Genomic DNA, 23390 nt, shown 5'->3' with positions numbered 1-23390 from the left:
GTATTGCTTGAGAGAGCAGATATAAAAGTAAACAAGTGTATTATCAGTATTGTTATAAGGTCCATAGTAAATGAAATATTACATTTCCCTATGGATTCTGATTAGCAGGGTGTGTGGCCACTCAGAGGCACTGTGGTACATATCAAACTACAGAATGTCATATTTTGGATATCACCACAGTACATTTCCAAAATAATACATTTCAGACTCTGCGAAGCTATCATTAGGACAAGTTCCTAAATACTATGGATGAAATTGCAGCTCCATTGAAGTCATTGGTATAACTGCCACTGAATTCCAAGGGGCCAGGATTTCACTCTAAAAGGTTTTAGCTTATATCTTTATTCCAATTATCTTAAAATCAGGGCAACCAATGTCCAGTTACACATTTTCTGATACATGCTTAAAATGTGTTTATTAACAAAAAGACACATTCTAGGCTCTATTTTCTCCTTAGTAAGTGTTCATAACTCATTAACACCTTGAATATGCATATCTATTAGAGCGATTTTACTTACAATTATGTAAAAGTAGTTTTAGTTATTACTACTGTTCTTTCCTTCTTAATTAAAGACATTCCAACATGTTACTTTTTTACTAATATGGCTATGTCTCTGGTTATTTTGGAGGACTGATATTTGCGTAACAAACTAAACCATGAAGTTACACCTGTCAACAAATCTGCTGCACAATACCTATGAAGCTGAAGTTACACTTACAAATTTCTTGATAATAAAAAAACCTGCAATTTTTTAAACATCAGTTTAATCAACTAGCTGCTAAAACACTAAAACCATGATTAAGAACACACTCAAGCAGATTAGGAAAAGCTGAAGTAGCATAAAGAAAAGGAGTACTTGTGGCACCTTAGAGACTAACCAATTTATTTGAGCATAACCTTTCGTGAGCTACAGCTCACTTCATCAGATGCATACTGTGGAAAATACAGAAGATGTTTGTTTTTATACACACAAATCATGAAAAAATGGGTGTTTATCACGACAAAAGGTTTTCTCTCCCCCCACCCCACTCTCCTGCTGGTAATAGCTTATGTAAAGTGATCACTCTCCTTACAGATAAATTGGTTAGTCTCTAAGGTGCCACAAGTACTCCTTTTCTCTTTGCGAATACAGACTAACACGGCTGTTACTCTGAAACCTGACGTAGCATAGTTACCTATATCAACTTGGGTTTAAGCTAAAGCAAAATCAAAGCTGATCTCTCAGGCTATGTCTACATAGCAACGAGACACTTGTAGCTGGCCAATGCCAGCCAACTCCAGCTTGCCGGGCTCAGGCTGGGGGGCTGTTTTATTGCTGTGTAGACTTCCCGGTTTGGGCTAACTCTACGACCTTCCCACCCACCTCACAGGGTCCGATAGCCTGGACTCCAGCCCTGACTCCAGCCTGAGCCCAGAAATTCACACAACAATGAAACAGCCCTACAGGCTGAGCCCTGTGAGTCCAAGTCGCCTGGCACAGGCCAGCCCTGGGTGTCTAGTTGCTGTGTAGACATACCCAATTTTTTTCTGCAGCCCCTTCAGATCCTGACGTCCTTCAAAGCTTAATTACAGATCAGGGTTTGGAAATTTTTCATAGCTCTAGAAGAGAAGTTTAAAAATGTAGCATGCATAAAAACTACACTGCAAACAAGTCATACTTACTGCATTCTGTTTCAAAAAGACAAATTACATAAATTGCAATCAGTCCTTATACAATTGCTGTAGCACTACAGTATACAAAGCTACACTGAATGAGTGCTGACAGATATAAACACAGTAGTACAGTGGCATCTTTTCGTTTACATTTCTATAGCTGGATATAGATTCATGTTTGTACATCACACTGAAGATGTAAAATGCAGTATGAATGTTAAATGTTACCTACGTAGAGATGCATGCATAGTTATTTTAGTTACTTGGCAACGTGACCTAAAACAGGAGTTCTCCCATGCTAAACTTCTCTCTAGTCAGTGAGCAGCATTTGACTTGGACAGTCACCTATATGACCCTATGACCATTAATCGATAAATCTCGTTACAGGGTAAGGAGCTACAACACATTTAAGGAAGAATGGGTAAAAGTTTGACATATGTAGATAAACTAAATATATCAAGAGTGATGCCTTTGAGGAGAACAGAGTCAAACTGACATATCTCCTTGGCCAAAACAGTGATGAGATACAGACCATATCCCCAAGTCAGGTAACCCTATGCACCACCAAAAGAATGTTCTTCCTGAGGGATTATTTTTGTCCTTTTACAAGGACAAAGACAGGACTTCTAGTTCACAAACTGTATTCCATAATCCTTAATATACGCATCTCCATATGGAAAAGTGATTAGTACTAAATTATACTGACTAAAAGTGTGTGTATGTTACATATATAAAATGTTTATTATTATTCACACATTGAAACATTTTTCAGATTTACTTTTTTTAAAATCCATCATATTGATTGTCTGTTAAAGAAAAGCAAACCCAAAAATCTACATATTTTTTTCCTTTGCAAATCACCAAAAATAGAAAATTAAATTTTATTTAAAACCATCAAGATACTTGATTTTGCCACTCTAGCAATCAATTTAAACAGGACATCCTTATTATTATTGACATTTGCGCGTATGACCGAGTCAATGGCTAAAATTTAAATTACAATAAAGGATACAAGAGAAAGTGTACTTGAACTTCCACAAGCACTAGTGACTATTAATACAAGATAACTGCAACTACAGACATCAAGTTTTGTTTTTTTTAAGTTAATCTAAGTTATACTTTGAGGAAAGACATTTCTTTTCACAGTTGTCTGAAATTCTACCCAAACAAACCAACTACAGGATATTGGCTAAAAGGATATTGACCTAAAAGGATATTGGCTTGAGTAGATACCACAAACAAGACACAAAAGAATGAGATTTTTACCAAAAAGAGTTAATTGAAGCAAAGTTTACAGAGTAGCCTCAGGCAGAAATGCCTTGGAATGGCTAAACTGAAAATGTTTGTCAGATTAGTAAAAGCAGGAAAGACATTGATAGGTTTAGACAGGATTTGCAGGAGTATTTCAGGTATATTATGGCAACTCACCATGAAAATGTAGATGTAAAAATAACTGCACCTATGATTTCTACCAGCACTATGAAGATGGGGTTAAGCTAGAAGCAATGGCGAAACAAGACAAGCTTTGTACTCCTGTTGAAGACAATACAGGCTACTTTCTTAATTAAAGGAGTTGCTACAGATTATAAAGAGAGGGGATATTCTTCTATCAAATTATTTTATACTATCACATTTTCCCTCATCATAGGCAACATGTGTGTCTATTTTTGAGGTACACTACAAGAGAAATTTTTCAAAGGAACCAAGGACAGTTAGCTGCCTAACTCCCATTGAAAGTCAATGAGAGTTGGATGTCTAACCCACATTTGTGCCTTAGAAGATCTTCTCCCCACACACACTCCCCAGACTGTTAAATTTCAAAAAGGTTTTGTTTGTTTGTTTTAATACATAAAACACAATAGTACACAAACAAGACTACTTTATAGGAAAGTTGAACTTTAAAAAAAAAAAAGTTCAGAATTGTGCCAGCTTGTATCCAAAGCAACAGAACTGGCTCCTTTAAAATTAACATATTAGTTAATTTTTTTTTTAAAGTAGCAGGTAACTGAATTCTGGTCTCTTACACTCCCAAAAATGTGTAATTCCTTTTATCTGTACCACAGCTCCTCTGCCCCAACTTAAACATCAAAAAGCGTACCCCCCCTCCTCACGGTAGGTGGAGGATCCAGGGCAGCTCTGGCAACCAGTGTAGGCTACTGCCAAAAATTGCAGAGGAAAAAGAGCTGGGAAGGGAAACCATAAAGGAAAGCCTAGATGCTTGGTTCACTGAAAGGAATGACGTGATGAACCAAGCAGTAGGCCTGAAGATTTAACCTATATCCAGATGTGAGGTCCTGCTGGAAGGATGGAGATTTTAACAGATGTGCAAGTGAGACTTGATTTGTAAAGGAGGAACTACATAATATAGATACTAAGAAGGTGGGAATGTTGCCATAAGAATGCAAATAAGAGGGAAAGGGATGAAAGAGAGATCATTTCTTCCTGCCACAGAAAATGGTTGTTTACATGCAATTAAGGTCAGAACAATCTAACTTTTTCACCCCTGAGAAGTTTCCACAGGTATTTGTTGTTCAGTATTTATTCCCTGAAGTCCTTTAGGGATTGAAGTTTCCCTGGGAAAAGCTTATATACTCTGGTGGTGGACACTCTAGAGAAGCTCTATACAGACTGTTGTGTGTTTATAACACATCTATCAATACAACTGTTGATTTTTTAAAAACCCTGGACTTTTTCTTTGAGAGGGGAAAAACTACACTGCCACAGTATTGCTAAAAGAGTTTGACAAATTCCACAAAACATGTCCACAAATTTTTACTTGGATGTCAAGATGAATTCCCTATGGTCCCACTTTTGTGTTCACTTTCATGAACATTCACGTGATCAAACTTTACGGAAAAAATGCTCATGGAAAGCAGATTTTAAGCGCACATATTTCTGTAAAAATATCTCTCTAGGCAAAGAACCCTAGAAGCATGACATTTAAATGTACATATTTCAGATATCCGTAGTCACAAAACTTCCAAAATATAATTCCCATTCATTAGTTACACCAAAATGTATAATTAAAGCAGTAACAACAACATACGCCCAAATCACACGGATTTCACATTTCCCACAGTCAGTTAACTGGGCCTGCCCCTGCTCCTATTAATGTCAATGACAAAACACCCAATGAGTTCAGGAGCGAAGGAAGATACTCAGGCCCACTGAACACATCTTGCTCTCATCTGCATTTTTTGGCATATGCAGGCTAAAACCAAGTAGTGAGTGGTAGGGGCAAGAATCAACTGTGTCGCCAACAAACATAACGTGTGTGTGTTACACAAAGAAAACTCAGATATAATCACATCACAAACACAGGTTAGCAAATTAATCCTAGAATCACAGATTCTAGGACCTACTAAATAGTGTTGGTCCATTTGCACATCATGGAACTAATCACTGCTTTAGGGGAAAGCCCTTTAGCACACTCAGAGTTTCTCTGTATTCTATATTTTGCTCATCTTTAAAATTATGATGTAACCCATGAAAAGCACGCAATCAACATGTTTTACAGCAGTGATGAATATTACATAATGAGCTTCAATTATTTCTTAACCAAAAAAAAGTTAAAATTCAGTAAATCAGTTATTTTATAAAAAGTATTTTAAAAGCTCCTCTCTGACATCTAGAAATCCAACCAAAAAACAAAGAACAAGCAATACTCTTTATGTAGGGCTTACCATGTTGTGTGTTCCACTTTCACAAAGCTAGCCAGCAGATGCACATGATAAACAACAGATTTAAGACTTAGTTCTACTCTTATATACTTGATTGAGCTTTGCTCTGTAGATTGCACAACTGACTGAGTACACATACACCAGCACAGCAATCAATTTTTCAGTACCCTTTCTCTGTTGATGGGTATCAGAATAGACTTGTGTATGTATAAAAAATGAAACATTTATATCTAGAACTGAGATTTATATATTTACAGTATATACACAAGTTGTGTTTTCAGATGAATTGTTGATACAATGCTTCCATCTATTAGCTAGCCACCTCATAATAAATTTTAAAAAACTGCATCTCTATTGAGATCTCATAACAATCACAATACCACTGTAGCAAAGTGTGCTGAGCTCTTTAAAAGTGGACACCATTAGCCTAGATGTTACTGGGACTCAAGCCTTCATGGAAGAGCATGTGGGGAGATGTAGTTCATAGGAGAGATTGTTGGAAGGCGTAGTATCAGAGGGCTCATGCCATTGCCAGGACTATACAGGAAAAAAGCCTTTGGGGTTCATTTAGGGAGCGCTCAGGTGAAGGAAGGATTTGGAGGAAGCCTATCTAGAGGCCTGAAGGGAATAAAAGGTGGTGAGGAAATAATTTCTTGCAGGCATTGTCTGTGTCTGGACTCTCCCTAAGTAGCATGCTTCATCTTACATAGTCCTGGCAATCACGTGACTCCTCTGGTACCACATTTTCCAGCTTGCTTTTCTTTGAAGGAGTACGCCCTTGTATCATCTGGGCTAGCAGCAATTACTCTTAAAGAGCCCAACATATTCCACTACAACCACCAAGAGGTAGGTGTTATTGTTCCGATTTTACAGAGGGAGAAACTTAGACAAAGACAAGGTATGAGACTTAGGCAAGGTGTCAGAAAGCTTGTGATGGAGCTGAGAATAGATCTCATATCTTCTGAAGCCTATTTCTCTGCTATAAACACAAAACCACCCTTCCTTAATATAATTCTTCACCCTCTTATTTGAGCATTTCTCTTAAAAAAAAAAAACAACATTCATTGAAAACACAACTCTAATAAAGAAAGACGTGTTGCCAATCATGACATTATCTTCTTTTACATTTCTTATGGCATTATCTCAGCACAGATGTTATCTACGTTTAAAGCCAGGATGATGGCTTATGTAATTATATTATTTACATTTACAGAAGTGAATCCAACTTAATTTTTTTATGTGATGATGGATGGGACCATTATCAAGGTGTCACAATGGTAAAAAATTGTTTGTGGGTAGCATATCATCAGCTGCCATTCATGGTGGAAACCAAAGAGTTCTCTGAGAGCATCCAATTAAGCGTTTGTACTCTGCCACAGACTCTCTTACTTGTACGAAGAACTGCTGAATGTGAAATGCTTTCTGGCAAAGTATAAAGGAGCATGTTTCTTACATGATTTCAGGTAATACTGTGTTGCCATGCAGTCTGTTTGGATAGAATATTTCAAGGGAAAATTGCTAGGGAATTTACACATCTCTCTCAACGGTGCTCAATTTTCAGCTATCATCATATGATGTTTGAAGTGCATGCATATTCATTTGGTCCTGATGATGGGTCATTTACCATGTGAACAGGTTGCAGTTTTCTGGAGTTGATTGTTTTGTCCAGATTTTAATTCAACCACTATTATACTGTCCAGATGACACATGATTTTAAAAACACCTGTGCAAAGCCTGGTAAATTATTCGAACTGAATTGGAGAAACCAAGAGAACAATATGATGTGGTGGTAATATTTTATTCTGGTTTCAACACCACAGTCTAGTGTTTGGGGAAATACCTGTCTATTTCCTTCCATCTCCAGTCACAGTTATCAGATTAGCACCACACTTTCCATGCTTTATAATGGTCCTTAACCTGGAATTTGTGACTTGTCATGAAACGAAGTCTTTGCTCTGGCATATATTTTCCATTGACTTCACAAGCTGGTTTCTTCTGTGAGCTAAGATTGAAGGGATTTGCACAGACATTTCTGTAAGGAGCAGAATCTAGAGATGATGGGTTGCAAGAGAGGACTATAGGGGAAAGAACGGCTATGGGAGGAGTCACTCAGAATTTTAAATGTTTTTAGTTCCCTTTTCTGCCAACACTGAGTATATAAAAATGGATAGACATTGCCTAAAGAATAATGAAAAGTTGCTACATTCTGTTTTGTTTTAGCAAGTCAGTTTTTGTCACAGTGCAAACACGATCAACTGAACAAAGCCCCAAGAAGCAACCCAGCTAGCTTTATATTCAAACTTCTCGAAAGGAAGCTAGGGGGAGCTGGGAGAAAAACCATTAGAAATTTTCACAAAAGTTCCATTGTATTTTGAAAAGTTAAACCCAGTGATGCTGAATAAGAGAAATTACTTTTTAACAGGAAAAATATGATCAGCCAGGGAAATTTTAGCAATGGAAGTGAACTGTCAGATAAGGTATTCCAAAAGCACTGTAATTAGAATCTAAACAGGTAGCGTTTTACAAGCAAATTAGTCTGATACTCTCATAGGCCCTCATAGGCAATTTAAACATTTCAGGTGAAACCGTGCCCTGCTGAAGTCAATGGAAGTTTTGTCATAGACTTCAGTGGGGGGTCAGGATTTCATCCTTCATCAGTAAACACACAGAATATATTGGTTTGTCAATGGTTGGGCAAAGTTAAAAAAATAAGTACCATGCCTCCTGTAGTTTCTAACACATATCTCTCCTCCTCCACCTTCCTGCCATTATTTCTCATATAGCTGATCTTATAAATGTAACAAAGCACATATTTATATTTTGTACATTAACTAAAGATAAACAGGAAAACACATGCAACAGAAAATACATCTTGTGGATTAATGCTGCACTTTTACAAGGCAGTCTAAAAAGGTATCCAAATCAACAGAAGGTGTACTAATGCTAACCCAAGTGGTAGTTAATTTGGTTTGAGATTAGTTTAAAATAAGCAATTATACTTTTAACACACTGAATCAAGTTTCAAATTTATGTTACAGGTTTGCAGGTGGAATGGCACTCCCAATGCACTTTTATCATCAAAATCCATCATGTACATTACTGTAGTTCTAACCTTCAAGACGGTGCATGTTAATTTAAGAGATAACAAAACATGTACTAATTGGTTCTTAAGGGGAATTTATAATCACTTCCTGGAAATACTAAGAATAATAATTAGCTCTGTAAATTCACTGCCATTAGCTATATGTCAGCTAAAATTCTACATGTATAATAATCCATTTGTAAAATATCCATCCAGAAGAAGAACTGTACCATTTAAGCTAGAAAATATAAAAGATGTTGCTGATGATTATCTCACTTCATCCGATGTATTGTACTGCATATATTACATAATATTTCATTCAATTACAGCACATTAGTTTACTATTTGATAACTAGTTTTACCAATATGTATTTTTGTTTGATGGTGGCTAGATTTTTTTATGCAACCATTTCTTATAAGCATTTCCTTAATTGTCTTTGACTGCACATGTGCAGTACCATCATTTATAAAAAGGCTCCATAAATTCAGGTTTTGCCATATATCTTTGTTATTTAATTGAACTTACTTCATGCAGATTCATTATAAAAGTATAATTGACTAAAACCTGTTTACCAATTTAATAATTTCAGTGTTTGGATTTTGTTCCAGTAAGAGCCAGGTGGGAAATGGACTGGTCTTTTTGAAGGAAAATACACAATTTTGAAACAGAAAACAGAACAAAATTTTTTGAAATGTCTCAGAAAATGAAATTCTGCACAAAAATTAGTACCAGGTCAATTGAAACATTTTGTTTTGACAAAACTGAAATGTTTTGTTCCAATTTTGATTTTTTAAAAATTTTATATTACATAAATACAAAATAAACCAAAAACTATTTTGTAAAAGGAAAAAAATCAAAACATTTCATTCCAAAAAGCTCAAAACAGAACACCTTCACCCTACCAAAAAAAAAGTCATCAAAGTTGACTCATTTCCACAACATTTCATTGTCAACTAATCAGCATTTTTCAATGGCAAAATATTCTATCGAAAAATTTCCTGACCATCTTCAGTTCTGATATCAAGCCACCCTTGTTTCCTGAAAGGTTTCTGAAGTTAAATTTGATATTATTAATATTTGATCATAGTAGCCCCAAGAGGCCCCAGGCCGGGATCTGAACCCCGTTGTGCTAGGCATTGTACAAATGCATAACAAAGAGATACTTGTTGTCCCTTCAGCATCTCCTCAGCACATCTCCTCAGAAACACAGGCTACAACTGGCACATCACACCTGTTTTCTGCTCTCTCCGCTGGCTTTTAATAGAATTTCAAATCAAGCTCAAGGTCTCGTCCTTATCTTCCAAGTGCCCAAAGGCCTGGGCCCAGGATACCTAAAAGACCATCTAATACTCCTGGATGACAACTGTAGTTGACAGCTTCACTCCTCTGTCACAATGGCACTCTCAACAATAAGAGAAAAGCTTATCTGTGGAGGAGACAGAACTTTCATGACTGCAGGATGAATTCTTCCACGAATTAAGGAGCATCACAAACCTCAACTCTTTCTGCTTCAAGGGCAATGCACGTTCTTTAACCCTGCCTTCTTTAATACAAACACATAGCAACACAAATATTTGTTTAATAAATAAATAAAAAACACTGCCAAAACAAGACACACTACTGCACACACTTCTTCCTTTAGGGAGAAGATGAAAGAACAATACATGACAGATGTGTAGTCACACTGCTTAACACACTACTGGAAGTCACTCAGATACAATGGTGATGAGTGCAGTACAAAAACCTCTATAGAACAGAATAGTCCTAGATAGCTTACAATTTAAAATTTAGAATTTACACAATCTAAGCCATATACTAGGACCTGACCCAACACTCCTCATTGTTAATGGAAAGGTTCCCATTGACTTCAATGAGCATTGGATCATGCCCTTAATATACAGCTGTATATCTCGTGGTTCCACTATGACACTTACATGATGCAAATGACTCTTGATTGCCCTGTGTACCTCGGTGAATTTCACCCTATGAGTTTAATCCCATGAGGTAGAGTACTTTTTCTCCTATCTGCTTAAATAGAAGTTGAGGTTGCTCTGCATTTGGTAGGATTGGACACTAAATGAACAAACTTGCTCCATTTTCAAATTTATTATTTTAAGCATTTTATAAACTATAGTATAGTTCAATATACATCTGAGAGGAAAAAAGCATGTAGTCTTCTATTTTGCTGCTATGAAACTGTGTCCTTACGTCTAACTACTTGTTTTTATGGCTTTATTTTTCTAATGTCAAACTTCTTAAAAAAAAAAACCCAACAAAAAACTTGTTTCTTTGCATTCAATTTAACAATCCATAGACAGTCCACAAACTCAGATTTACTCCAGCATTTTTAAACTCACCCTCACCCTACACTTAATCAAGTGCACATACACAGCTGGTTAAAACAAAATTTCTGCCAACAACAGTAACATTCTACTGTGTAACTTTCTAAAGGAATATAACTACCACCATCTCCAAATAGTCCTACTACTAAGAGTTACTTCCAGATTGATCCCATACTGTACATTTTCCTAATTTCTTCATATCTTCAGGAAACTAAATATTATCTTCTTGAGTAAAAACCTGTTTCAAATATTAGCTATATCTCTTCTCTTTACAAAACTGTTAGACTACTCTGATTCATTATATATCTGAAATGAAGCATATACTACCTTCCCCTTTCTAAGTATTGGGAAGAGATAAATCCAGGTGGATTGTTCCTACCTTCTATTGAGAGTAACTGCACTTACTGGTCTCCTAGAGAAATTGTGAGAAAGTGGGAAAGGAGGAAACAGACAAGATGTTTTTCCCCATAGTTTCTTAGCTGGAACATTAGAGTACAATATTTAACTAGATATTCAAATCTCCTGAAATAAAGTTTGCCAGAATAAACAATTCAGTCATGATCTCTGTACCTAACAGCATCAGGCTAACTCACTTGATATAACTGAGAACTTTTGATAGTACATTTAAAAACACTTCAAAAAAATCTAAGTGTTTAAGTGTACTGAGATGAAATGAAATATAATTTATTTTTAGTTCTAGCAGAAAAGATGTCTTCTTTTGTAAAGGAAAAGAACCTTCTTTGCAGATATCTATAAGAAGCCTCAAGGCCACACACAGAACATGTACTATAGACAAATTTTGTATGAGAGCATGGACATTACCACAATATTTCCTATGTTCAGAATGGTACCATAGTAAATATTTACTTTTCAGTGGTACCTGCTGTATCAATGCAACATATTCAATTTGGCTTTGATAAATTTGTGCTATAATTGCAAGGCATACTAAGATGACCACCTAACTTCAGTTTACATTTATCGTGTGTACTTAGAAAGACACACTAGACTTAACTTACAGAAGGTGAAACTGTGATTACACATACATGAACAACTAGATTTAGCTTTAGTAATAGCTGTAAAGTTTGTTATAGATATGCAAAATTCTATTTAAATTGTATTCTAAAGCACTTACCTCAAAAATTTCAAAGCCATAGATGTCCAGTACTCCCATGACCTTCTTTCTGACTTTTGTTTGTGCCTTTTAAGAGAAGATTGAGTTATTGTTCTGTATATTTAGCATTTGTGGTCAAGATACGTTAAATGCGCCTTATAGGCATATTGTTTAGGCTAAAAAGTTAGGTTTGGTTTTCCAAAAATGGTTAATATAAATATTTTCATAAGTTTAAAAATGAAAACAAGCACACAGATTTTATTTGGATACAAATATTCACCTCCAGCACTGGCAGCCCTGCAACCCTGCACTAGTGCATAAGAACAAAAAAGTAAAACAGACCAGTATAGTTTTACTGTCCCCACTCACTTCATCTATTTATATTGATTTCTTTATGGGCATATAAGAAAATTACCTTAATGCTCTCATTGATTCTGGTAACAAGCCAGGAAAACAGTCTACTGTACAGATTCTTAGCCAGAGCATCACGGGCATAATATGCCTAGCCAAAAGAAAGAAAGAAAACATTAGAAATACTGGGCTAATTCTGAACCATGTGCGCTATTCCAGTGGTTTAAAAGTGCTATAAAAAGGGTGGAAATGACTTCTAAGGAATATGTTCAGCATGAGAGGGCTACCTGGTCAGAATAAGGCTGCAGGAACAGCTCTACAGTGTTCTCCCTCCCAACCTTTGGCATAGGGACTTGGTAAGGGCTAGAGATGGAGACAGTGTAGCCAGAGCACATTGCATTCTGCTAGTCTCAGATGGCCAACAGCCCATTACAGTATGTCTTTACCACAATAAAAGACCCACAGCACCACCACAGCTGGCCCTAGTCAAATGATGTGGCTCAAGCTGTAGGGTTATAAAATTGCAGTGTAGAAATTCAAACTCAGGCTGAAGCCCAGGCTTTTAGACCCTATGAAGATGGAGGGTCTCAGAGCCCAGGCTGTCTACACTGCAATTTTTAGACCTGCAGCCTGAGCCCCATGAGGCCAATTCAGCTGACCCAGGCTCAGACTGGGTACCAAAGGGATTTATTCACAATGTAGATACACCTTTAGAGTATGCCTACTCTGCAATGTAAGCCCAGGGTCAGCAGAACCCAAGCTAGCAGACCCTGGGTTTGTTAGCCTAAGGTTTGAGTGTCTACACTCATTTGTAGGTTAGGAATTGTTGAACCCTTGGGTCCCAACCTGTGGTGCTAGTCTAACCACCCATATTACTGACTTCCGAGGGTCCTCCCAAAATGTGGCTGCTCTAGCCCTTTGTTCGTGGAGCCTGTGGGAAAACTTCTTTGTCCTCTGACAATTTGAAAGTTGGCCTGTGGAATTGTGGGATACTTTCAGCAGACTCCCAGAGCACAAGTCCATTGGGGCTGCATTGACACTGCAAACCAACAGGGCTTGAAACCTGGGTCCTGGCTTGACGCAGGCTCAGATGCTCCACCTGCGTGGAGTCCTGGGACCAGGGGCCACTCGATTTGTGTGTAGATGGAAGGGTTAGGCTTGAGCCTGAGTTGAAACCCTGGTCTTACACTACAGTGTAGGCAAATCCAAAGAGGCCTTGCAGCCAGAGTTGCCTTAGGGCTGCTTTCACTTATGCCTGCAGTTTGATAGGCCCAACAGAACCAAGAATTCAAGAGGAGCAAAGTTGGCTTAAAGACATCTTTCCCAACCTGCCCCCTCCCTTACTCCACTGCAGGAACAGAGAACTGAAGCCAGCGGTTAATAGGATTGCCTCGAGTAGTCACATACTTAAGAGATGCCTGAAGGGACCAGAAAAACAGTGGATCTAATAAAACTTCACATTTCTGTCTTTGATAAAATGACTCTACAATTTATATATCCCCAGTGGGTTCCTCATTCTTTTTGAGGAACAGGCTCCTAGGAACCTTTATAAGAGGTGAAACTTTATGAATCTAGTTATTTGCGGACCAGGGGAATATAGCAGTCCTCACACTAATGTATTCTGAGAAAGCAATAAGAGGAGTTGAGAGAAATAGGAAAACAGATAAGGGATGGCAGAGGGAGAGAGAGGAGACAGTAAGGAAAGGAGAGAGAGAAGGGCAAAAGCAGCAAAGGGAGAAGAGAGGAATGAAAAGCAGTCCTCAATTTGTCTTAAAAACTCCAAAAGCATGGTTGTTTATTGAAAGTTTTGCAGTCTCCCTTCTTCTATCTGTTTCTGACAGGTTCCTACTTACGTGCTCTTCTCAGATATTTTTTCAGGACCCCATAAGTTAAGTTTCTAGTGGAGGTTCAGGGCAGCAGAAATGCACATTATCAAGCAGACTTGATGATGTTGAATAAAATTAAACAGGAAACAGCGAGGGATGAAATCAGAATTTTTATCACTTAAGTGAATAAGACAGAAGATAACAAATTCTCAGGTCAAAATAGAAAAATACACGTATGCTCTATGTGGACAAATTGTCCAGCACATCAATTAGAAGCGTTTGGAGTTTATTAGTTAAAAAAAAAAAAAAAGGAGAGAGACACATTTCAACCATCAGCCCCATGTAAAGCAGCAACAAAACACAAACAAGGAAGATGAAAACTGTATCAACAGAAAAATACACTACAAGAGGTGAGATAGTCACTGTAACATGCTAGTTAGACCGCATCTGGAATACTGTGCTGTAAGAGGCACAACGCCACCAGGAGAATACTAGTGCCTTCAGGAGGGTGAAGCATCAGACAACAAGGACTTTACCAGTTCTGAAGAATTTAAGTTATGAAGACAAGTTAGGGAGTTCAGTTTATTCTACTAGAAAAAGAAAGGATCCAAGCTGACTTCACAGAAGGTTTCAAAACTAGTAAAAGGATTCAGAAAGTGATTTTTATCTTTTTTAAAAGCCACCCTCACTCCCTTCCATGTCCACCCATACAGACTGGTTTGGGCTTCTAAAACTAGATAATCTAAAATAAGGAGTAAACAGAGAATGTAAGCAGAACTACTCCAGGACAAGAGAAATAAGCGTATGGAATAAGCTATTGGGCAAGTAATTAAAACAGTGTAAGTGATTTCAAGAGACACCTAAATTTGTTGCAGGGGAAGGACTGAAGGTTATGGTGAAAAAGCAGGAAGCTTGGATTAAAATAAACTAAGAATGAGGAGTGGCAAATGCAACCAGACGGCCTTTCCTGTTCCTAAAATATCTTACATTCTTCACGTACAAACTTCCAAGCTGGCTCGCCACCGATATCATTAGCTGAAGCAAGAGGAGAAGGAAGGGAGAGGAGCTAAGAAATTAAGAAAAAAGGAACAATATGAAAAGTTGAATTTATTCATTTTAGCTGAAGAAATGTCAGAACCGCCCAGAGCGCATAAATCCTGTGAAACCAAATGGGCTGTTCAAAATGAAAGATGGTCTGCCACAGCAGGATATTTTAAGTTAACCACATTTCTGCACAAGATGTAGGAAAAGCTTCCTACACCCTTTTCTTGTGGACATGACTGTCATAAAAGCAAAATGTTCATCAAGTGTGTTTGAACATTCAAAATGTGTGTTGAAGGAAAGAAACTGAAAACAGTGATAAGTTTTACTAGTGAAATATTTTATTTGGAAGTGCTTTGTGAGCAGTAACTTTATTTGGTTGCTATGCAGAAAGCACTTATTTAAAATAATTCTTTCCCTTAAATAAAGAATGTTGCCTCAAGCATGTGACATAAAATAGTGTTCAGTTTTCTGGTTAAAAGTAAAATTTTCAAAAGCAACTAAGTGACTGAGAAACCTAAGTCAAGAATTAATGATCTAATGAAGTCACAGGAGCCAAGAGAACAAAAGCTAAAGAGGTGAGAGGGGAAGTGACTTTTTGTCAGACTGTCTGAAGCCATTAATTTGTTTTAATAGCACCATTTAACTTCAATTTCTGAATAATGTTATGGAGAAAGTAAGAGATTCAGCAACTTTTAATTTCCAAGAGATAACAACATACATCCTCTGAGACCCACAAGCAGCAATCCAGAAATTACATTTGATATATCTGAAGTAAAATCAGAACAAAACAACCCCTTAAAATAACCTTTCAGGTCCTTCTGATACATAAAAAAATAAAAACCCACAATCCTTATTATCCTTGTGGAAAAGAAAAACGTTTTACATATTTCACAGAAAAGAAAAATCAATAAGAATCTGCTTTTACCTGAGCTACATTTAGCGTTGTAGAGACTTTTTCTTGCTTGGCTTCAACCGTTCGGAAGCTAAAGGCTCTTTCCAACACTGACTGATCGATCCCTATCAACTCACAAATTTCTTTGAGCTCTATGAAAGCAAAAAGCCAGAGTGTGACTACAATTAACACTTTCATATCACCGTATTTGTATTGGCTAACCTTACCCAACACTACCTCACACAAAAAGTTAATTATCTTCTTTAACTTCGAAGCAGTGGAAAGTTTGTTCAGAATAATTTTTTGTCAAGTTTTGGTTGAGTGTTACCACCACCCCATATAAAGTTGGCTGAAAACCATAACAAAAAAGATTCCATAAAAATCTTAAGTCTGAAAGCATTTTTCGTTTCATTACATTTCAGTAAGAGGCCATTTTTTTCCCTATCTTCTGTGGAATTTTTTTTCTGAAACAGAACTTTCAAACACACAAAAACAAACATCAACTTTTCAAAATGTACCAATTACAAAAAAAGGTCGAAATAAGTGAATAAGCAAGTTACACATTGGCAGTACGAAAGCAAAAAATATTAACTGAAAAAATACAGTGGCACAACCAACACGTTATATCCGTTTATAGTAAATCAATTTCTTCCATTTAATATTTCAGAAGAAAGCTTTCATAAAATGGAAAATCTAGAAAATGTTCATGAAAAAGACATTTTTGTAAAAAGCCAAATTTTGACTGAAACACTACATATGAGAGATTTGAACCAAATCTATTTACAGATGATGTTCAGAATAAAAAAGGAAGTAATGTACTTTAATTCAGCTACAAGAGCAAGAGTAAATCTTGTATCTTTACAAGAAACAGAATTTGCAATGAACTATTCAAATATTAGGTTTTTTCTTAACACCAGTGTCATCTTACCGTTTTTATCTTTGATTTTACTTTCATCTAAACCATTTACTCGAGATTCAGGTTTGAATTCAATGTTTCCCAGTTTTAGAACTGCTGCTATCACCTCCAAGATGGACTGTGTTTCATGATCCATAAAGCCAACAATCTGCATGGCATTCTGGAAAAGGGGAAAAAATCATGAGACAAAGATATAAATTTTTAATCAAATAGATCATACTTGCAAAATCCACCATTTATATACAACAGCACAGAATATAAACATTTTCCAAACATATATAACAAGAATATGAAAAAATTACTGGGCTTGGATAATTACACCACAGGATACGAAGTGAGGTTTGCGAGAATTGTGTAACTCAGTCGGCATAAATGTTAATCTGTCCCTAGTGTCCATACCAGAGCACTGAAGTAATTCATGTTTTTATAAAGATTTTTTTCCCTAACTGCCTATAGACCAATTACTCTAATTTCAGACTCATAACAAATTTGAAAAGCTAAGATAAATGAATAGATCAACAAAACGCTGATGGATTAATTTAAATTTAGCAACAGAATAGGAGAAAAATATCACTGGAGTTCACGCTTTTCTTTCTTAAGTGCATATGTACAAAACCAAACTATTCTCTATCAAGACTTTGGTTAACCAATGTTACATCTAAAACTCATTGCATACTATACAGCTGCAAGAAAAGTGCATTTAACACTGATTAAGGCCCCAGTCCTGAAAATGGCTCAGCAGAGGTGGATCCCCTCTAGTACAGACCCACTTGCAGAATTGAGGGTTTCGAATTTTGAGTTGTGTGTCTTGGATTAATCTTACCCTAACTGTTCTGAAGTTCACTGCATCATCCACTCCATTTACTCGGGCAGAGTCCAAACTCAGGTAGTTATATCTGCTGAAATCCCGTTCAAGTTTAAGTTTGTCTAATGAATTGAATGAAAATAAGATCAGTCAGGTATCCTTGTTAATGGCTCTCTTTCACCCTTACGGACAGTATATGAATAACTGCTATTAACAAATAGTTAATATTAAATTGACCTAGTGATCTTTAAATTACAAGCCCTTTAGGGCAAGGATGGTCTCTTTTCTGTGTTCATACAACATCCTGCAAAAATGGGGCCCCAATCCTGACCATGACCTTGATTACGACAACGTAAATATTTACTACTACTAACAGTAATAATAATAATAATAATAATAATAAATAGTAAGTTAAAAATACCTTTCTTCACACAAAACAAAAATATTGGTTGAGAGTGTTTTATTAGGAAAACAAAAAGCAGTAATAATGTCTGATAAACACCAGAGGTGCAGTACTTACTAAGCAGGTCGTCTGATGCACCAGATAATATCTGATAGAAGATATGAAAGTTTCTTTCACCTCTTGGCTGTTTAACAACACGGGACTTCTCTAACAGATCTAAAGACAAAATCATCAGAGTTAATTTCTGCCACACCATTTTCTCTCTATTTTAACATCATTTTTTAACTGTTTCCTATTAACCCCAGAGCTGATCAAATAATACTTATTGAATAATTTAATAACGGGTGATATTTCTTAACTAAGTTATTGGCAAAGAATTTCATTCACTATTTGCCCCGCTCAACCTACAATAAGCTAATGATTTTTATAAATTGCAGCCTTACCAATTAGACATGATGGGCCAGATTTTTAAAGGTATTTAGGTGCCTAGTAGTATTTTCAAAAGCATCTAGGTGCCTAATATCACCCATTGAAATCAATGAGTTTTAGGTGCATAGGTGCTTTTGAAAATCCCACTTGGCATCTAAATACCTTTAAAAACCTGGCCCTATATTTTCAGGCATAAACAGCACTGTGGGGAGTAACCCCATAGTGCTGGAAGAGAAAATAAGGTTTGGGGAGGATTGTTATATGAAGAAAGAGCTTTAAAAGGAGCTGAGGTGTGTTGAGGATGGAAGCAGCAAAGAGGAACAGAAAATTTTAGAGCGGAACTAAGAAGCGTAACTGAGAATAATGGGATGAAACAGAGTAAGGGGAAATTGGAGATGAATAGTCAGGACACCTTTTATGACAGTGAGGCCTATCAGATTATCCCCCAAGGGACCTGATGAAAAGTCCATCAAATGAGGCATTTAAAACTAGACTGGGAAAAAGCACTCTAAGTTCTATAGGAGCATACACTGCACTGGCAAGTAGTTTGAGAAGGTTATTAGCTCTTTTCCACCAGTGACATCTATGATTCTTGCAATGAGGACAAGAATCTTGCAAGACCGTAGAGCTGGATTGGCTCAGAACAAAGAAGATTCTGGAGAGCTCTACCACACTTACTGCTCAGATGGCAATGCAAATTCAGCTCGTGGTTGAATTGCACTGAGATGGTTTTGGTGGCTTTGGGCTCAGTGCAGCATGAGAATGAAGGGAGATGTGAAAAGGGACATTCCGGATGGTGAGGGCAACATTCAGTGTGGCACAGAGCTGCTCACCATTTTGTGAGGTTGGAGGCTGAGCTACATCTATTTTTTTTGAAATGTCTTTCATTCCTTGTTTTAGTGGCATACATGAGGGGTCAACACCATTGCCCCAGCCATGCCTTGTGTACAACCCCACCTTTTCCCGGACACGCCCTTTCTAGGTCCCAGGCACCCTCTGGGGTGAAGGTACAGGTGCCAGCACATCATGCCAAGTACAGTGCAGAGAATGTGCTAATGCTGTGTGTGCACCTGCTGAATAGTACATGCCACTCATCAGGTGGGCATGCCCTTTTGCACCATGTTAGTGCGTGAAAGATCAAGCCCTTTAAGAGTACACATCTCAACATGTTAAAAGGAACATGGTTGCTTGCATGCCTAGTCTAAGTCACACAGTTAATTTACAAACAAAATCCAGACAAAGCTTTGTAATTATTTTTAATTCAGTGTTTAGAGTCACAATTTGAACAGGCCAAAACTTATGTGCAGTTAAAAATTCCAGCTACATTAAAGGCAACATACTCAATTAGCATCGAGCATTAGCTTCTTAATACGTTAAGAGTTTCATTAGGCATCTGTGGGAGCTTGATAATCATTGTGTAAAACTAATCAAAACGAAGGTTGGGTATACTTTCTTAATGTCCCTGCAGCAATAAGAAAGAATTACTTAAAGTCACACTCAATCCATGCTGCATGGGTGAAGGTTCCATAAGGCACCAAATACCTAGTCAGCAGCTACTTAAATTTTCTTGTCAAAAACTGTCAATGAAGCATCCTGCATCCTGTTCAATGAGTTCTTTAAAAAAAGTTAGACTAAGCTGTCTCTACACTTTCTATCCAGAAAAGGAAGATACAGAAGACAAAGGAAAGTTCTTCAGAAATCACCAAGGTGACCAGATGGCTGACATGGATAAGAGATGGATGTAGACACTCTGGGCCAAATTCTGTCCTGCGTTACCGCATGTAATTCCAAAGCAGGTGCACTGAGACTGCTGGTAGCTGTGATGCTACATTCTAGGAGAGTTTGGTGGACCAGTAATTACAGGTAACACTTCACAGAAGTCAACTATTGGGGTTTTTGAGTTGGATAAAATGAATTTCTCTGCTAAATATCCCCACAGCCTGGCTAATGTGTGGACACTGAGTGCATAATTCAGCTCCTCATCAATTTTCATTTTTACTTTGAAATGCAGCATGAGGAGTTAACAGGCTACCCACTATCAAATTCAGAGCTCTCCTTAACTTCCTGACTGGTTTGAGGACACTTACCTTACTGGAAAGTGACTGTATGTCCCTTGGCACTTAAACATTTATATTCTTATTAATTTTGTGTCTCTAAGAACCATTTGCAGCACTAGTGTTACACAGAAAGATACACAGAAAACTGCTTGGCTCCACTGTAATTTTCTAAGCATACTATGGTAGCAATAAGCCATATCAGTGTACACATTTATTTTGTGCTGAGCTGAGAGGACTCCACCATTGTGTTTTGTGTATGTCCCTGCATGCTGCCAGACAGAGTGCTATGTGGAGAGCATTAGAGTAGGTGCGACTAGAGAATCCAGTACTACATAAATCCTCCAAATCCAACCCTCCCCCACTCTTGGGAGGCTGCTCTAGTGCTACATAGATGACTCCAACCCTTAAACTGGAGTAACAGCTGCAAAGCAGCTACATCTTTCCCCATCCCAGCCTTTGGATGAGAATTCTTCTCTCTTCTGTGTCTGTAATTTCCCACTGCCCAGCTCAGTTAACAGGAGGATTATTTGGCCCTTGGTGTGGTCGCTGAATGGATGAAGACACAAGGACATTCAGAACTCGTGGGAGTACAATAGAACTTATTAATATTTTAGTCGGTTACAAGCACTACTTTGTCTCCATGCTGCCTGTTGTAATTATCACAGTTCAACCCACTTGCAAACACAGCATAAATCGAAGATAATACTTTACTTATTCTATTAATATGCAGCAGGACTAGGAGAAGGGATTAGATTAAAAAGACCATGCTAGCAAATCAAGTCTAAAACACAGGGACATAAAAATTGAATTTACTATTCTAGTCCTCCCACAAAGACATTTTAACATCTCCTACTCCAGCCCTGTCAAGGTTCCTCCCCCACTCTGAACTCTAGGGTACAGATGTGGGGACCTGCATGAAAAACCTCCTAAGCTTATCTTTACCAGCTTAGGTCAAAACTTCCCCAAGGTACAAAATATTACCCCCGTTATCCTTGGACTGGCCGCTACCACCACCAAACTAATACTGGTTACTGGGGAAGAGCTGTTTGGACGCGTCCTTCCCCCCAAAATACTTCCCAAAACCTTGCACCCCACTTCCTGGACAAGGTTTGGTAAAAAGCCTCACCAATTTGCCTAGCTGACTACAGACCCAGACCCTTGGATCTTAAGAACAATGAACAATCCTCCCAACACTTGCACCCCCCCTTTCCTGGGAAATGTTGGATAAAAAGCCTCACCAATTTGCATAGGTGACCACAGACCCAAACCCTTGGATCTGAGAACAATGAAAAAGCATTCAGTGTTTTACAAGAAGACTTTTAATAAAAAATAGAAGTAAATAGAAATGAAGAAATCCCCCCTGTAAAATCAGGATGGTAGATATCTTACAGGGTAATTAGATTCAAAAACATAGAGAACCCCTCTAGGCAAAACCTTAAGTTACAAAGAAGATACACAGACAGAAATAGTTATTCTATTCAGCACAATTCTTTTCTCAGCCATTTAAAGAAATCATAATCTAACACATACCTAGCTAGATTACTTACTAAAAGTTCTAAGACTCCATTCCTGTTCTGTCCCTGGCCAAGACGACTACAGACAGACCCAGACCCTTTGTTTCTCTCCCTCCTCCCAGCTTTTGAAAGTATCTTGTCTCCTCATTGGTCATTTTGGTCAGGTGCCAGCGAGGTTACCTTTAGCTTCTTAACCCTTTACAGGTGAGAGGAGCTTTCCCCTGGCCAGGAGGGATTTCAAAGGGGTTTACCCTTCCCTTTATATTTATGACAAGCCCATATTAAGCCTCTCACAAATATATCAGGAACAAAGTAAATTACATTGTGTTCAAAATAACCAAGTGCCAAGGTGAAGAATTTAAAGCACCACACTGACCTGGACTGCAATTGGCAAAATCCACAGCAAGCACAGCATTTCAAAGGCTGAAGACCATGGTAAGGAGAATTTCACTAATTTCGGAGGTCTCAGTGGCACAGTTAGGATGATTTCAGTCTTTTTTTTTCAAGCAACGTCTGCATTTTTATAATCTAATAACCCTATAATTTGTCTTCTCTGCTTCCAGATGTGGCTGTATTTCAGCATATTCAGCAACAAGTAGTTTTGCAAAACCTTTTAAAAAACAATTGCTATCCACCGATGCAAACCGCAGTAAAACTTCAGAGTTACGAACACCAGAATTACGAACTGACCAGTCAACTGCACACCTCATTTGGAACCAGAAGTACACAATCAGGCAGCAAAACAAAAAGGAGCAAATACTGTACAGAACAGTACTGCGTTAAACAAACTACTAAAAAATAAAGTGAAAGTTTTTTAAAAGTTGACAAGGTAATGAAACTGTTTCTGTGATTGTTTCATTTAAATTAAGATAGTTAAAAGCAGCATTTTTCTTCTGCACAGTAAAGTTTCAAAGCTGTATTAATAAATTTTTGAAGGAACATTTTGTTCAGAGTTACAAACATTTCAAAGTTAAGAACACTACTGCATGACTTTAATAAAGACGAAGTGCAATCACTTATAAACATGTCTCCTGTGGCTTGATCACATATTACAAAATCAAATTACCTATATGGTTTAATACAGCAGGAAACGGACTGTGTGTGTGTCAAGGTTATTAAGTGCAAGAGACTGAACCTGAGGGGTTCTGAACATCCACAACACCTAGCGATGACAGGCTCTAGGTTTTTTGGAATACAGCACACATACAGAAATGTGTCATTTATAATAATTTTAGATGAGCAAAGCTACAATCAATGACAGCACACCTCTTATTTATTTTTAC

The 23390-nt window shown here is 37.4% G+C and overlaps 1 protein-coding gene across 5 annotated transcripts in view; it reads right to left on the bottom strand.

Moving 5' to 3' along the window:
• MYO1B (myosin IB) overlaps window positions 1-23390 on the bottom strand; it is a 185098-nt gene that overhangs the window by 42474 nt on the left and 119234 nt on the right. For all 5 annotated transcript variants that reach the window (XM_084643733.1, XM_084643735.1, XM_084643732.1 and 2 more), the window contains exons 8-13: window positions 18225-18323; window positions 17723-17826; window positions 16912-17059; window positions 16017-16135; window positions 12286-12372; window positions 11892-11957 (exon numbers count right to left, since the gene is read on the bottom strand). In XM_084643733.1, the coding sequence (XP_084499859.1) occupies window positions 11892-11957; window positions 12286-12372; window positions 16017-16135; window positions 16912-17059; window positions 17723-17826; window positions 18225-18323 (623 nt within the window). The remainder of the gene's footprint in view (window positions 1-11891; window positions 11958-12285; window positions 12373-16016; window positions 16136-16911; window positions 17060-17722; window positions 17827-18224; window positions 18324-23390) is intronic.

This window comes from Lepidochelys olivacea (genome assembly GCF_965140295.1).
Source record: "Lepidochelys olivacea isolate rLepOli2 genome assembly, chromosome: 11".
Lineage (NCBI taxonomy): Eukaryota > Metazoa > Chordata > Testudines > Cheloniidae > Lepidochelys > Lepidochelys olivacea.
Note: the sequence above shows the minus strand (reverse complement) of the source record. Positions and strands in the feature narration are given on the sequence as shown.